Source organism: Eulemur rufifrons, chromosome 3 (genome assembly GCF_041146395.1).
Source record: "Eulemur rufifrons isolate Redbay chromosome 3, OSU_ERuf_1, whole genome shotgun sequence".
NCBI classification, from domain to species: Eukaryota; Metazoa; Chordata; class Mammalia; order Primates; family Lemuridae; genus Eulemur; species Eulemur rufifrons.
Genome location: NC_090985.1, coordinates 7,410,744 through 7,428,016, shown reverse-complemented (window position 1 = coordinate 7,428,016; position 17,273 = coordinate 7,410,744). Strand labels below are relative to the sequence as shown.

General features: G+C 48.4%; 1 protein-coding gene across 7 annotated transcripts in view; it reads right to left on the bottom strand.

Moving 5' to 3' along the window:
* Nucleotides 1-17,273, bottom strand: part of NTRK3 (neurotrophic receptor tyrosine kinase 3) — a 347,333-nt gene that overhangs the window by 218,249 nt on the left and 111,811 nt on the right. For 5 of the 7 annotated variants that reach the window (XM_069465743.1, XM_069465745.1, XM_069465746.1 and 2 more), the window contains exons 9-11: nucleotides 14,783-14,806; nucleotides 13,151-13,215; nucleotides 12,225-12,327 (exon numbers count right to left, since the gene is read on the bottom strand). In XM_069465743.1, coding sequence (XP_069321844.1) covers nucleotides 12,225-12,327; nucleotides 13,151-13,215; nucleotides 14,783-14,806 — 192 coding nt within the window. The remainder of the gene's footprint in view (nucleotides 1-12,224; nucleotides 12,328-13,150; nucleotides 13,216-14,782; nucleotides 14,807-17,273) is intronic. The other 2 variants (XM_069465747.1, XM_069465749.1) reach the window with 1 other exon arrangement.

The following is a 17,273-nucleotide window of genomic DNA, read 5'->3' as shown; positions in this document are numbered from 1 at the left end:
ACAGATTTTGAAATCATTCTTCCCAAAGGCCAGAGAGAAACAGGACTGTAGCATGACAACTTTCCTCCCGAAGTCTGCAAGCTGGCCAACCCACCATTACCAACCAGCTAAGCTTGTGCTAACCATTGCGTGCTTCCAATTGCCTTGCTGGCACAACACAGACAATAGCTACTGCGGCATTGTACTAAGGTGTAGGTTATGTCTGAAAAGTGTCAGGCATATAATAAGCACTCAATTATTTGTAGCTGCTGACACAGTGACCTGCTTCTTCAAATATAAGCAGCTCTTAGCAGCTCCTCCACCTCCTGATTAATTTTTTAAGGGTAACAGGTCAATCTACACTGGATTGAAACTATGGGGTCTGAAACTATGGATTGCAGACCAAATCTGGCCTGGCACTGATTTTTGTAAATAAAGTTTTATTGGAACACAGCCATGCCCATCCATTTACATGTTGTCTATGACTGTTTTCATGCTACAACAGCAGCGTTGAGTGGCTGCAACAGAAACCATATGGCCAGCAGAGCCTAAAATATTTACTCTCTGGCCCTTTATGAAAAAGTTTGCCAATTCTTGATCTATACCAAACTTTCTTGAACTTTAATGCGCATCATAACCACCTAGGGTGTTTGTAAGAATACAGATTCCCAGGGCCTCCTAGCGGAGGGATCAGATTCAGTAGTTGCAGCCCAGGAATCTGCATTTTCATCAGCCCCTGCCTCCATCCGTGACGCTGAGGCAGGGCCCTGAGGACACACTATGAGGGACCCTAGTATGTGCTGTCGGCAGCCCTAGGTGACACCAGAGCCACGGCTCTCCCCAGGAAGGGGCAGATGGGCCCAGGTGGGGCAGGGAGTCAGCAGCCTGGGGGTCCACAGAGAGAGGGGAGCCGGCCATCCCCAGGAGCTCCCCTGTGCCCCTGGGTCTCACGCCTGCTTTGTTTTGTTTTTAAGGTTCAATACGGAACACTTGGGAGACAGAAGGCGACATCACAAAGGAGGAAATAAAAAAAGCATCCACAATCCCACCCCGCAGAGGTAAGGACTGCTGGGACCTGGCACCGCAGTCTGACCTATAATTCTGCATGACCCCAGTGTCTCTCCTAGGTATATGTATGAAAATATTTTCCCCTTATTCTACAACAACAACAAAAACTGGGATTAGAGAGACTGTGTGGAGTCTTTTCCCACTTGGAAATATATTGTCAACATTTCACACGTCAATAAATATTGCTAAAATATCATTCTCAGTATACAACTGTAAAAATAGGATGCTGCAGATCTCGACGAACTGATGTGAAAGAATCTCAGAGACGGATCGTTAGCAGAAATAATGTGGCACACAGAACAATATGAATACAGGCTTGCGTCTGTGTGAAAGCAACAGGGAAACATACATCCCCATATAAGCACTAACTATCGCTGGGAGGGTATGCAAGAACCTCTAAATAGTGGTTTTCCTAGTAGCAGGAAATTAGGAAGACATTGAGATTTACGTTTTACTACATTATCTTTTATGCTATCAGGCTGTCTCACCATTTTCATGTATATTCTTTCAGAAATATTGAAAATCTACTTCAAAAAACTATCGTTAAGGTCCGCATTGTATCCCATCATATAGATAGACCATTATGTACTTAACTGGCCATTTATTATTAGATACCTAAGTAATTCTATAAGTCACCATGGGATAAATGTCCATACACGTAAATACACACAGCCATTTGTGCTTATTAGGTTAAATTCTCAGAAGTGGAGTCACTGGGATATGGGCTTTCATGATTTTAGGCTTTTAATAAAAATTGCCAAGCCACCTTCCAGAAAGTCTGCCCCAGTGCACACACTGGGCAACAGCAAACGTAAGTGTCCGTCCTCCCAGGTTCTTGGAGGGCCCCTAATTTCTGATAGTGCTTCTCCCCAGGAGGCAGCAAGCTCCGCACACAGCCCTATAGGGCAGGCACGTCCCCCCCGGCAAAGCGAGCGTGAAGCAGGGGCCAGGGCTGCTGGAGCCCTTTCCCCATGTAATGGCTAATGACAGTGCCCAAACCCTGTCTGCTTTCCCCAGAGGCCAGGCCAACAACAGGGTGCCCCTCCGCACCCCCTCGACTGGTCCAAGGCCAACGTAGTGTACTCAATTTATTTGGAAGGATTCACTTTGAAAGGCAGTTTCAGGAACCACCCAGCCACCTTCCTTGGGGCTTCCCGTCAAGACCTGCTGACAGACAGACAGACAGACAGCCGCTGGCATCCTTCCTCCCCGCCTGGGAGCAGGTCCGCACGGCTGCCGCAGCACAGAGGCCCCTCTGAACTCAACATGCCTGTCAGGTACAGGCTCGGCATTTCCAGGGCTGATAAAGAAACCGCTCTGGGCTCCGGCCAACTATGCAACTCTTATTGCACAGTCCGTTGGAGAGCAGGGCAGGCTTCCAGCGCGCACGCTGGCTGCCGGAGCCGCAGGGGAGAGGAATGGGATTCCAGCCACCACCAAAGGCAGTGTCTCCAGGCCACTAACTTAACCCACAGGGCTTCGTCCGCCCGCTGCCTAACCTGTTCTGATCCACTCCAGGGCCTGCCAGCCCAGGCTTTTCCAGTTTTCCAAAGCCCCCAACATTTCCTTCAAGATCAGTTACGGGAGGGAGCCAACAAGGTACGGAAGTTTCTAGAAGAAGAGAGGAATGGATGGCCTGTCCACTGCCTGCTGCCTCTCTGGGGTTCTTCCCCCACCCCTCTTCAGTGCGGATGCAGCATTGAGGGACCTCACAGCTGTCACTGAGATCAACTGAGGCAGCAGGACTTACCAGTATCTTTGTGTGGAAGGAAGTGGCAGTTTGGTTTTGAACCAAGGAAGCCACTATAGAACCAAGGAAAGAAGAGAGGCTTGTTTACCCAGAGGATAGAACTGAAATGCTTTTGAAGCCGTGGTTATAATTTACAATCTTACAGTCACAAAATCCCAGCCAGTAAGTATTTGGGGCAGGTTCATTTGCTAATGGCACACAAGAACAAACACAAAGCAGAGAGGTGACCTAAGTCCCCAGGTCACAGGACTGAGGTTTTCAGCAATGGCTTAGCCCCTTGTCACTCAAAGTGTAGTCTATGCGGCAACATCCTCTGGAAGCTGGTAAGAAATGCTGACTCTCAGGCCTTCCCCAGATCTGTTCAATCAGAGGCTGCATTTTAACAAGACCCCAGAATCCTCCAATATTCATGCGCACATTAAAGTCTGAGACGCATTGTCCATGTTATCATCCATTGTTTCTGTACAGGTGCAGGCTGGTGGTTCCTAAACCCTACTGAGCATTCAGAACCATCTAGAGCAATCTCTTGTTCCCCACTTCGCCCAGGCAATTGCATATTTAACAAGCTCTAAACGTGGTCAGATGAGCTAGTCCGCAGACTACGTAAGTGACCTGGGGACCCAGTGAAATACGCAGATGTATATTGGATTTAGACCATTGGTCCTCAACCTTAGCTGCACAATGAAATCACCCAGGGAATTAAAAAAGAGTGCCCATGCCTGATTCAATTGATCTGGGATATGGCCTAGGTTTGGGGATTTACATAATTTCACCAGGTGTCTGAAATGTGTGGCCAAGATTGAGAACCACCAATTCAGAGTGAACTCATTTAGAACCTGGTTTTGATACTTACCAGCTATGTGACCTTGAGCAAGTTAACCACTGTGAGCAGCTTTCTCATCCTTAAAATGGAAATAATAGCCACCTATGAAGACTCAATATTATAAGATATATTAGTATTAGACATCCGGAGCACAGCAGTACTCAATAATTTTTTTTTATTTCAGCATATTACGGGGGTACAAATGTTTAGGTTGCATATATTGCCTTTGCCCCTCCCAAGTCAGAGCTTCAAGCATGTCCATCCCCCAGACGGTGCGCACCGCACCATTAGGTGTGTATATACCCATCCCCTCCTCCCCGACTACCTGCCCGACACCCAATGAATGTTACTACCACATGTGCACATAAGTGTTGATCAGTTGATACCAACTTGATGCTGAGTACATGTGGCGCTTGTTTTTCCATTCTTGTGATGCTTCACTTAGTAGAATGGGCTCCAGCTCCATCCAGGATAACACAAGAGGTGCTAGATCACCACTGCCTTTTGCCTCCCATTCTCTTCCCCTACTATGATGAGAAGTGAAAAATCAGCTGATATCTTTCTTTACCTCAAATCTCAGCTTCTCTCTAAAAGGAAGTGCAGAGATCCCTGTCTCCTTCAACCCTACTGAGGAATAAAGGAGCCAGGACCTGAAACCACGCTGGGTTTTGTATTCAGGAGGCAGAGCTGACTTCATGGACCTGTGACCTGGCTCCACACTCAGAAGAGCCCTACCGTTGGGGTTCAATGCTCTGTTGTGGCTGTCTTGAAATCCTAATAGTTTTTGAACATTTTGCACTGGGCCCCGTGAATTAGGGAGCCAGTCCTGTCAGGGAGGGAGCCTGCACATCTCCCTCTGGCTTGTGAGCAGGGCTGACACAGGAGAAGAGGATTACGAGGCAGGCACCAGAGCGACTTGGTCGCTTCCTCTGTAAGTACACTGGGGCGGTGGGGAAGGGAGAAGTGAATGTCACTAACCCTTCCGAGTGCAATGACCAGAGACAGGACAGCCTGGGGCTCCTCCTTCTTTCCCCTGGAAGCTCCAGGCCGGAACAGGTGGCAGACACACCTGGCTGCTGGAACCGCAGCTGGCTGAAGGGCACTACTGCCCCACCTGCAGTACAGCCCTCTCCACTCCCCTGCGCAGCTCGCTCCCCGTGATGAACACAGTGGGTGACAAGGAGCCAGGGCTGGGGACTTGCAGCAGTTGGCTTGATGGCTGTTGCTTCCAGCATGTGGTTTTCCCCCCAGTCCAAAAACATGTTTTCTAAATAACAGGTGTTTCAATCTCTCTGCTTTACTGCCTGTAGTTTCCTGGGCTGCTCTTTGGACAACCTAAAGCCCTCTGCAGGGTTCACGGGAGAATGGGCTGCATAATCACAGAGCTTGGGCACTGCAGCCATGGGACAGCTTCTCGTTAGCCAGAGCTCATGACCACGCCTCCTTCTGGGCACATAAAGCTCCCAAGACCCAGAGGAGAAGATGCATAGAGAGAAAGAATGTGCTATTGGAGCAGCCTCTGCAACTCCACTTCGCAGGGGAGAAAACCATCTTGGGCAAAGGACAACGTGAGAAAGTCAAGGCTGACAGCCCCTCCCCTCTCCCCTGATCTTCCACCCTGCTACCAACACAGCAGGCTGCCTGGGGCGCTGAGGAAGTGTGTCACCATGCCTTGTGATGGATAATAAAATACTAAAGTTTGTGAATTTTTAAGATCAAAAATTAGTTTGGACTTGTGCTTTTATTCCTAATTTTAAAAAGCCCAGTTGCTACCTCATCTTCTGATATATTTTTCTTAGGTGTGAAATTACTGCGAGAGCCAGCACTTTCGGAAAAGGCTGGTCACAACCACAGTAGGGCCTAAGGCATGGGACTCTCATCTGTCACACGGGTAGCAGGGAACAAAAGGTTGAAAACTTCTAAAGGGAGGTAGCCAAGGGCTGTTAACCCTGTGGGAGCCAGCTGCAGTCACATGGATCAGTGAGCACTGTGTTCTGCTGCCACAGTTAGGTGAATCTGAGAGGCCATCGCTTTGGCTACAGAGCCAAACACGTCGGCCATCCTCGGCCCTGCTGAACAGGGCATAGGGGCCTGCCGAGAACAGCCAGCTAGCAGGTAGCCACAGAGGAAAAACATTTGATCTCAGATATTTCCAGGGACTTCCCTCCAATAGCAGAGTCAGTACTGGAGAATAGTTGGCTCCCTGGGGCCTCCAGAGTGAGGCATGAGGACAGCAGAACTAGAGCAGTCCAGCCTTCAGATGACCAGTGGTGACCCTGTGGGATTTCCATGATGATTCGCTGCACACCTGCGAAGCTCCCACAAAGGACAGGGCAGCGGGGGCATGCCAGAGAAATACACACGGCCTTCCAGCCTTCTTCTCCAAGCTCCGAGGCACCACATTCTAGAACTGAGTCATCAGTCAGGCAGAGCTTCATCTGCAGCCGGAGCCTCTCCATGAAGTCCAAAGCAGAGATAAAGGGAAGCAAAGGACCCCTGGCTTCCATTAACGTATGCTCTGCCTGGGCATAAATGTGCCACAGACTTAACCTATTTAATTTAGACTCGGCCAAATACTAGGAGCGTTGGGGGGCATAGTTGGAGCATCTGTCAAAGTGTTGGAAAAGAGGGGCAGGGCACGCGAACATTTGTTAGGAGAATACGAGCACCTTAGGATAAGGACACAGGAGAGAAGCCAGAAACCTCTCTCAAAATTGTGTTCCAAGAGTCATCTTACACCAGGAGTCCCAGGTATAAGATCGTTGCGGGGGGCCAGTGGTGCCTTCCTCCCATGCACACCTCAATTTGGAGAAGGAAATAGAAAAAGAAGTCAAGAAGAAAGAAAACAAGGAAGAAGGAAGAATAGACGTATTTCAGGAAGTGAGGAAATCCAATTCCTTTCCCCAGTTTCATTTCTGCCTTGCACTGCTCTTGGCTTCTAATCCCCTGTTAAATAGAGGTCAAATAAGCGTTTTTCACAGAGCAAAAGAAGCTGTCTTACTCAATGACACCAAGAGTGCCCTTCTCCAGGGTCCAGCCCCTTTCAATCGTCTCCTATTGCCACACCATGCTCCTTGCGCCAACTCCCCTGCCTATGCCCATGGCCATAGACACAGGGAAACTCTGCCCTGGCTGAGAAAGAAACACCAGGTTGGAGTGCCGCAGCCTCGGGAGTCCAAGGTCCCTCCCACCTGCACCTCCCTCCACCTGGAAGGAGCCCTTCCCAGTCCAATGCTCCCAGGTTAGGAGAGAAGCAGAAATGACTCCTTCCCAAGTCTACTCATTCCCTTAGCCAAGCGGTTAAACCAGAAGGATAACAAGACCATTCAACGCGGCACCAGCCCCTGAGATCTTTTGGCAGGAGCCAGTCCGTCCCAATCAAGACTCTGGCATGATTCTACAATCCACTCAGAGGACAGTTACCATCTGTTTATGGAAAAAATGTTAATAACCCCCAATCATAATCAAATAGGCAACCACTTTACTTTAAGTACCTATTAACTAGGCTAATTTACAATGGAACAGTCCCGCAAACTCATCCGCAGGCCATCGGAGGCACCAACACACGTCCAGCCAACAGCCTGAGGAGGCCTGCAAGGCTTAAGCATCACCGGAAGCCCCAGCAGCAGTTCCTACCCCGCTTGCCTCCCAGCCTTCCACTCGCGCTGCCCTGCCCTGCAGCCTGCGGTAGGGCCCGAAGGAGACAGAGGAAGTCTTCTCAGCCTGCTCCTCAATCAGCTCACACCTTTCCCCAAGGCCAGGTGTGTCTCAGGGTGGAAAAAGGGGATTAGTGAGAGGAATTTTTGAAAGCCCCGTCTGGGTGGGACAGCACTCAGAGCCTCAGAGGGATGGAGCAGATGTAGTCACGATTCAGCCTCATTTCCCAGGGCTTCCGAGCTCCCTGCACAAACCAGGTACGAGGGGCAGCAGGGCCGGCTCTGTGCCCGGGCACGCCACCGCGCTTCTCTGGGTCTTGGTTTCGCTAGCCATACAATGGGCACATTCTCCCAATAGGCCTTAGGTCTATTTCCGCTCCAATAGACCATTATTCTGTCTCCTCTGTGGGAGTAAGAGGAAGCCAAGAAATATGACATTAACTCTCATGGTATCACTGATCTAAAAGTATTTAAAGATACTTATGAGGTGGTGATGAAGAAAAGAGGCCAAATAACATATCTTCTTTTCACAGGCTGCAAAAGACACATACACTTGCTTCTTCCTCCATGAAATAATGATATTCATCTCACATGAAGACCACAGAGGGTGTTTTATTATTGTTCCGACGTGCCAGCCTCTCTTGCCTGGTCATTGGTCCAGCCACTGTGGGAAATGAAGATGGTGCCCTCGCTGCAGACGTGGGCAGCGGAGCAGCCAAGACAAAGGTATTAGGGCATTTGCATCACCCGGGAAGCATATGGGGCTGCAAGCTAGGAAGTAAGTTCTAGACCCAACTCAGCCCAACTAGACTTGAAACTGGAGGGAGGCACTTCCTTTTCTGGGCCCCAGTGTCTTCATCTATAAATATGGACACAGGAGGGCCCAGTTAGACCATTGTCATGGTCTTTTGATGTCTTGTTTAAAAATATTTTGAGAGGATGAACTTGGCATTCCAGGCTCAGGATGCACTGGCATAATATAATTAGTTGTTAAAATGTGAAATATTTTATACATTTCTGTACCTCCAATAAGTAGCCCCTGCTCTAAGCCTCACCTCCCCACCACTGTGACCACCCTGTGATCTGGCCATTAGAGTTAAGGCCTGGCACAGTGGGGACCGTCCAGGGCCCTGCTCCAGCAGGGGAGCTGACCGTCAGTGCCTAGGCCACACCGAATACTTCACAGATCACACCTGCTGTCCTAAGGCAGTGTGCTGCAGCAGCAGCAGCAGAAATAAACCTCCACTGTATGCTCAGCGCCCTTTTAAAACCTTTGTGATTCCAAGAGAAGATGAGCTCACACTCTAACACGACCCGCTCCCCAAGCCAAAATTTTGATCCACACGAGATGGCATCTGATAAAAGTAAAGAGGAGTCTGAGATGAAGTATCCGCAGTAAGCTCTAGTTAGCACATCCGTCTCCTATAAAGAAGTGTCCAGTGGGATTCCTACACATACCACATGGAACGATCTCCAACCCATGACAAGTAAATAAAGCAAGATGCATGCTACTCGGAGGATAAACACATATAAATCAAAGCACCTACAACATAATGCATTTTGTAAATACATACATACATATGCATGTGTGCATGTCTACATATGAATACATATAGACGTATACATGTATGTACATATACATGTAGGTAGAAGTGTAAAAATGAATTGGTTACCTGCTGTGACCACTCGTTTGCCACGTGGAAGAGGCAATTGCTAATTTGGCAGTCTGGGAGGTATATGAGTGCCTGGGAGGAAGCCATGAGGGGACAGACAGCAGACAGAGACACAGAGGGGCAGAGATACAGGGAGAGAGACCTAGACCAGTGCACTGGAGGATGCTCACTAAACCCAGGCTGACGGCTGCCCGTGGAGATGGGAGCAGGAACGGGCCCAGGAGTGATGCTTACAGTAGTTCTATAAAAGGTTTATCAGTCATATTTTATCTTTCCAAGAAGAAAGCACTAGATGCAAATATAAAACCAAACAGTAACAGTTGCATATTCTGGGTGGAAGAAACACAGGTGTTTGTTATATTAATCCTTGCATGTTTCTCAGAAGGAAGTAAAGTTCACCTTAATAGGCCCTGCTCATCTACACACGGTGTTTCCAGGTCCTCAGATGGGGGTGGTGGGAATTGTTTATGTATTTCCCATCATCCCCACTCTACTGTCCACCGCCCAGACATCTCAGATTTCCAAGTTAGCCCTGCCTAGCCCATTGCTGATATACAAGCTGTGCTTTTTCTACAATTAAAGTTAGAGCCATTCATTTCTAAGTGCAACAAGCATTTGTCAAATGCTGCATGAAGTTCCAGGCACACTGGGCTGAGCGATCTGTGGTTTCTACCATCAGCTGCTCCTGGTCTGGCAGGACAGACAGATGGTGTGTGAGCAGAGACACAACAGCGCAGGGGGATTAGTGTATGACAGAGGAGTTTTTACCATATATTGTGTGGGACAAAGGAGGGCATGATTGAGTCTTAGGGGGGCAGCCCTTCTTGGAAGGGCAAGAAAGGAGCCCACAGAGGTTTATACACAAAGAAAAGAAGTGGGAAATGGCTCTCCTGGAGCCTTCTTTATATGCCAACTACACACCGATCCCGACACTCGCAGCAGCACAGGGAGGTGGGTAGTCGCATTCCCGTTTTGAAGTTGAGGAAACAGAGACCCCAAGAAGGTACTTTGCTGAAGCCAAAGAGCAATTAAGTGGCATCATGATTCCCACCCAGATTCAAAAATTCAAAACAGAGAGTGGGGCAGAGGTGAAGAGATGAGGGTCTGCGTAAGTCAGAGTTGGAGGACTTCTGGTACCCGTGCAGTCGCCCATTTTCCCGGGCTGAGATGCTCACTGGCAGTAAAAGATCAAGGGTATATGCAGCTTGAGGCAGTTGCTCAGTTATCCTAAAATGAGACCTAAACACAGGCGGGCTTAATAAAGACCAGAGAGATGCAGGCTTAATTCTCAATTAGGTGAGTCTTGGACACACCATCTCATCTTCCCTCTAACTCCAGCATAACTTCTTTAAGGTGCAGGACTTTAGAATAGAGGGTGTTTCACTTCCACCTACATGGACCTGTTCTCCTGGCCCGACTGGGGCCGCACAAGGCAGCTCAGCCTGGGAGCGGGGAGCAGGGGCTGGGAGAGGCTCCGAGGACAGCTGAGGGGAGGCACCGCCCTGGGTGCTGCCTAATCCATCCGACACAGGGACACGCTGTTCCAGAAACCGGATGACAATTAATAGGAAAAATCTGCTCTCACAGTACTGCCAAGCCTGTCGCAGGGTCTCAGCTGGTGGTGCGCCTCCTCGGGAACAGAACAATAATGCCCCACTCCTCCCTTTGGTCGAGGCCCTGATGTTTTCTCAAGTGGAAGGAGGAAGAACTAGAAGCGTTCCTCCTATGGTAGGAAAACTCTGCACAAGCAGTAGTGCCAGTCCTCAAAGCCAGGAGCCCAAGGATTATCCTGAGACTGAAGGCTGCAAGCTCATTCAGTGGTCGTCCCATCTTCTAGACCTATGAAGCCCTGTTTGACACAGGGTGAGTGTTGATAGATAAAACATCTCCCATCAAGTGCCTCACGGTGGTCTGACTTTGTTTAAGTCACCTGGCCTCAGGCCAAACTTCTAGCCCCTCTTTATAATTTTCCTATGCATATATTTCTCTTGGTCAAAACAGTTCAGATGATTCGAGAAAACCTGGCTTGCCTTGCTGTGCCCTGTTCAGGTTCATCAAGAGCAGAGAGTACAGAGGCAAGAGGCATCTGGGGAGCCCAGCAGTCTGGCCCCAGGTTTGCTGCCCTTCTAATCCTCTCTGGGTATCTGCCCATTTATCAGTGTTCTAAATTTTTAAGGGAGTCATAGAATCTTTGGGGAATATAATAAAACCCGTGAACTAGTTCTGTTCCCTCTACACTCAACCCCCCGCCATGTACAGACACTCAAACAGTTGCGTATAGGTTCAGGGGATCACTGTCCTTGTGCAGGTCATTCATGTACTCTTCAGTCCCTGGGCACCAAAGCCAGGACCCCCGACGCTCATGCATCACAGCAGTAGAAATTCATCTTTCTAGATTTCACAGTCTCACCAGAAAACACCAACCTGAATCCCAGCTCGGCAACCTGATGGTTTGTCAAACCTTTCACGGTCCTTCCCTGCTCACCCCCACCCAACGCTGGCCATACTAGAAACCCTAGCTGGGAGTATATCTTGAACTTCAAGTTTCTGTTTGGGAACTGGTACCCAGCCTCACTTGAGCCATGTGGTCACATCCATCTCTGGGACCAGGTGGATGCTAATTCACCATGTTAACCCCTTTCACGCCAGTCCCCTTACCGAGCCTTGGCAGAGAGCCACATCCCACCACCCCACCCGCCATAGGGGGGTGGAATACTCTGTGTCATGGAAGTTGGCCAGCAGATTTAGAAATCATGTTGCTCTTGGCACCGGTTCTGGGACTCTGTGCAGAGTTACGTGCTGAGATGCCACTGCATGGGCAGCTTTTCAATACCAGAGTCTACCGCCCTCCATCTCACCACGTGAATGGCTTCCCAACACAGCTCCAAAGACGGGTGCGGACAAGAGAAAAACCACATCCTAAAACCAGGAGTCCCTTTACCTACCAATAATGAAAAGAAACCTAGGTCCCTCTTCATCTGAAATCAATCCAACTTCCTTCCCAAATTACCTTCATTGCACAAGTCCATCTAAGCAATGGTTATCAACAAAGCAAAACCCTGTGGTTCCGAGTTTGGTTCCCCCAGATCCCCACACTGCCTTTGATCCATAATTGCCAAGAACAAGGGTGCAGACAGGAATCTCCACCAGGACCACTTAGGCCCCACAATCAGAGGCCCTCTCGGACAGCAAAGGGAGATGAAAACAGCATCTTTTGATCAAAAGTAGCCATGTTTACCCCCATGACACCCTTGAAAATGAAAATCCCACCTTACCCTTCATTCCAAATTTGGACCGGCGACCATACTTGTTGATCATGATGAACAGAACCACCAGTAGGACACAGGCGAAAGCAGCGAGCCCAACCGCGATGGACACCTGTCAGGAGCCAAAGCCAGACGGTCAGGACCGGTCCCTGAAAACCTGAGTGCCCTGAAAGCAACGCGTGTGCCCAGGTGAGAACAGTCCTACTACAGTGGTGACCGCAGCCCTCTCAGAACTGTGCTACTGAGCAAGGTCTCTAGCAGAAGTAATTTGTGAGACCCCAAGGACATTATAAAATACATAAATTTCCCAGCTTGATTAGAGGCAGTTCCATCAGTTCCATGATTCAGTGATCTGAGCCCTTCTCACCGGGGATCATCCTGAGTCAGGAGATGCAAAAGCAAGGCTAGAGAGGGCTCTCTTATTGTTTCAATCAGCAAGCAAATTCTGCATCTTCACATTGAAATTCTTCACATAATATCCCTATCCGGGAAGGAAGGATAGTTCTACCCTGGACTCTAAAATGACTCCTTTCCTCTCCTCCCCGGAGAAATCTCAGACTCAGAGAGGAGGGGTGGGGCTCTTGAAAACCCACCGAGGAGATGCCCTGAGCAATGTGGGCTTCTGTAGGAGGCTGGTGCAGGTAGCAGCCTCTCAAGCAGGCCCAGCTGGGCTCCTAACAGCGGGGGATTCTCCGGCTGTTCTCTTCTGAACCCCAGGGCTTGCAGCTGATCCTCAAAGACTTCCTCACACAATGAACTAGTCCCATCAAACAAGGACAGTTTAAACACCTGAAGGGAGTTCATTCATCACTACTTTTTCTCTGCCTTATAGACGGAGGTTCCAAGGAAGATAACATTTGGAAAATGCAACACAATTGAAGTCTGAAATCTACTACACTAGCCAACATGCTCCTCTTGACCAAGGAGTCACTCACCCCGAAAGTGTCTTCCTCTGGCTTGTGGGTCACAGTGATAGGAGGTGTGGGGCTCACTTCGTCGACTGAAAACCAAACACAAGAGGAGGAGGGCAGTTAGCTCACTAGCCAGGGAGGCTGAGCCACGGTCCCTGACCAACTCCCAAGGCCCCGGAGACTTCCTGCTGGAGAACATCCTCAGGAAGCCGGGCTCTCACGGCCTGCGCTCCACGGGCTGTGCAGGAGTCCCCAGAGGCAGGTCCCTGTCTGGCCACCTGACCGGTGCTACAGTCGGGACAGGCTCCCTAAGGAATCAAACACAGCCACTCCCCTCCCCTATCCCCACCCCAGAGAAAATAATGTAACTTGGGCAACATGGGCCCTGAGCTATGGGTTAGAAAGGAGGAAAGTGGTTTGGGATCCCGGCCAGGGTGTGGATTAGCTGAATTTCACTGGCGATGGCAGCTGCTGCTGACACTCTGCTACTCCCCGCCATAGGCATTCCTTCTCCTCTCCCGTGCCCCTTCTCTTCTCTCTGTTCCTCAGTGACATCCAGGACACCTGTGGCCCCATACACAGCCCCCTAACACTGATTTCAGAACACAGCGGCAGCTCAAGTTAAAACACAGAACCACCGGACCAGGGAACCCCACCTTTATACAGCAAGGCCGGGAGAGAGAGCCAAGTATCTATTTGTCCCCCATCTAGAATCACCTCCCTGGTAAGAAATGGCTCCAATACAGAACTCTCTGAAGGTACACTCTGAGAGATTACAAGTCCTCTAAGACCAAGGGCAACTAAAGGAATCACAGGTGACTTTACACCAGTGCCGCGCAGCCAGAGGAGTTCCTAAGCAGCACTGTCTACCGCCCTGGGCCGGACAGTGGGCAGAAATGGCAGCAACTGCTGTTGCTAGTCCCTCCTCCATGGAGAGGAAAAGGAAAAGGAGCAAACATAGGTTTTCCCACAGTCCACAAACAAAATCCCAAATCCCTTTAGGACTGCCTAGCCCTAGCGCCAAATCACTTATACACTAAGCCTCAGTAATTACATTTGAGGACACATGAGCCTATCGGGAGATCTTGTAAGTCACAGCTCCACACGAGGTGGGTCCTGGCCAAATTCTCAGGCTCTTGAAGCAGGTGAAAAACACTAGCAGGTTTATAGGCTTCATATTGTCTGCAAGAAAACTAAGATGATCAATAGAATTCTATAGGGCCAGACACGGTGGCTCACACCTGTAATCCTAGCACTCTGGAGGCCGAGGCAGGAGCTTTGCTTGAGCTCAGAAGTTCAAGACCAGCCTGAGCAAGAGGAAGATCCTGTCTCTATTTAAATTAAAATTTTTAAAAAAAGGAAGAATTCTAGCAAGGCACAGGAAACCCCACATCCATCCTGACCCAGGACCCTTTTAACTAGGTAGAGACCCACAAAGTGGTCAGATCTTGGAAAACTCCCTCGGGGAAACTGAAGCATAGAGTGATTACTCAAGAAGCATTTGTACTCTCCCATTCCTTTTCCCAGTTCACTCGGAACCCTCAGCCGCCATGGGCTGTGGATGACGTGGAACAAAAGAGAGGGCTATTTGGATTCAGCAGTTATCAAAAGTAGCAGAATGAGTCAGTTTCAAAGCAAAAGGCAAAGCAGACTTACCCAAGATAAAGGTATCCGTGCTCTCTGCAAAAAAAAAAAAAAAAAAAAAAAAAAAGGACAAAGAGATAATTAACAAATATAATAAAAACCAGAACAGATACATTGTATGATCCTAATAGCTATGATCTCTCCCATTCACCATGACCCCTTGTTCCCATAGCAACTGACAAACTAAAATCCTTGGCATATCACCCCTCTCTCCACGCTACACTACCTCTGCAGGGGGTGGTCCTCCAAATGGAGAAGGAGTAAGAGATAAAGATCCCGGTTTCTGGGGAGGTGGCCCGTGGAACTAGAAACCCAACTAGTTTCGCTATGAGATGGGGAATTAAACCCAGACCCACCGTCTCATCCACAGCCCCTCTCCTTCAGGACGCAGAGTGCCAGGGATGGTGCGGCAGAGTGGGCTCCCCTGGTCCTTTCTTGAAAATGCCAGCTATGATCTCAAGATGAAATTCCTCGACTCTCTCTATGGAGGTGATTCTAGTAGGTCATTGAGAGGTTCTTGGGAATCCCTCTAGAATCTGCTTATCCCCCAGATGGAAATGTGTTATTTGATCTTTGGCCTCTACCAACAGCTCACTTCATAATGAAAGCTAAGCCTCACTGGACATTGATTATGACCCAGGGGCTGTGTTAAATGCTTTATGTAACACATCACTCGATCCTTATAGCCATCCTAGGAAGCGGGTAGCATTATCCACATTTTAACAGATAAGGAAACTGGCTGATGCAGATTTAACTAATTGGATGGCTCTCATCTAAGAAGGAATTAGAGCTGGATTCAAATCCAAGTCTGGGCTCCTGGCCACCCTGCCAGAGATGCTCCAACTTCAGCATTCAACAGAAACATCCGGAAGGTGATCACTATCCTCCTCCAATAAAAGGAACGAAGCCTCCTTGGAGAAATGAATGATTTCAGGGCTGGGGCAGAGAAAGTACAAGATGTGCCTGGAACAGGTTGTGGTACCAGAAAGTAAGAAAGTGCTCAAAGGTGAATGGAGGCCTGGACAGAGGTTATGGGAGCCGCTCCCAATGGCAAAATGTGGGACCATTTAAGCAACAAAATAACGACAGTCATGGATTGTTATGAACAGAACTGTGTCCCTCAAAATCCATATATTGAAACTGTAATCCCCAGTATCTCAGATGTGACTGTATTTGGAGAAAGGGTTTTTAAAGAGGGACTTAAGTTAAAATGAGGTCATTAGGATGGGCCCTAATCAAAGACAACTAGCGTCCTTATAAGAGGAGGAAATTTGAACATAGAGATGCAGAGGAAAGACCACATGAATACACAGGTAAGAAGAATGCCATCTACAAGCCAAGGAGAGAGGACTCAGGAGAAACCAACCCTGCAGACACCTTGATCTCAGAATTCCAGTCTCCAGAATTGGGAGAATATGAATTTATGTTGGTTAAGCCACTCAGTCTGTGGTCCTAGCAAACTAATATATAAATTCTTAGCCATAGAACAAAATAAATCCCATGATTCTACACTAATACAAATAAATAATTGAATAAATAAAGAGGGAATAAAGGAAAGCTCTTCCTTACAGAATTCCAATTAATAAACGTAGAAGGAACATTGGAAATAGAATGATCATCATTTGGCAAATACTACAGTAATAATTGTTTCAGGCAAGAATCATCAATGAGCATTAGAGAGTGAAAGAATGATGAAAAACAAGCGATTTATGAACTTTTAAAATATTACACTTATTACTTCCAGAGGAGAAAGTAGTCAGTTTGCAGCGGAGGCACCTGGCAGACACCACTTTGACCAAGCGACAAAGTTAACCCCCTCGGTGCTAACCACATCAACACCACGCACCCCCAGTATGACACACTGAAAGGACAGAGGCTCCCTTCCGTGGTGTTCCCGCCAAAAATGAGTGATTAGGAAAACAAACCAGACAAATTCAAACCAAAGGACAGTCTACGAAATAACTAGTGAGTATTCCTCAAAAGCACTGTGATCATGAAAGACAAATACTGGGGAACTGTCCCAGATTTAAAGAAACTAAGGTGACATCAGTATGATGTGTAATTCCAGACTGGACCCTAGACGAGGAAAGGGCATCGCGGAACAACTGATCAAATCTCAGTCAAGTCTGCAGATTAGATAATAGAGTGGGACCAAGGTTAACATTCGGGTTTTGATTATTGGATTGTGCTTAGGTAAGATGTTCACATCTGCGGAAACCAAGCCAAGGGTAGAAGGAAGTTCTTTGTACCATTTTGTAACTTTTTTTTTTTTTTTTTTGGCAAATTCCAAACTCTTTCAATGCGAAAAGTTAAAAATCTTTAAAAATTGCAAAGAAACACAGATGACTGGTCCTCATTCCGGAGTTTCCGATTCAGCAGATCTAGGGTGGCCCTGGATTTTGCATCCCACACAAGTTTCCAGGTGACGCTGACACTGTTGGTCAACCCCTGGACCACACGACACCTCCTCCTGCCCCAGGCCCACCACACCCCGAGGAGTAAG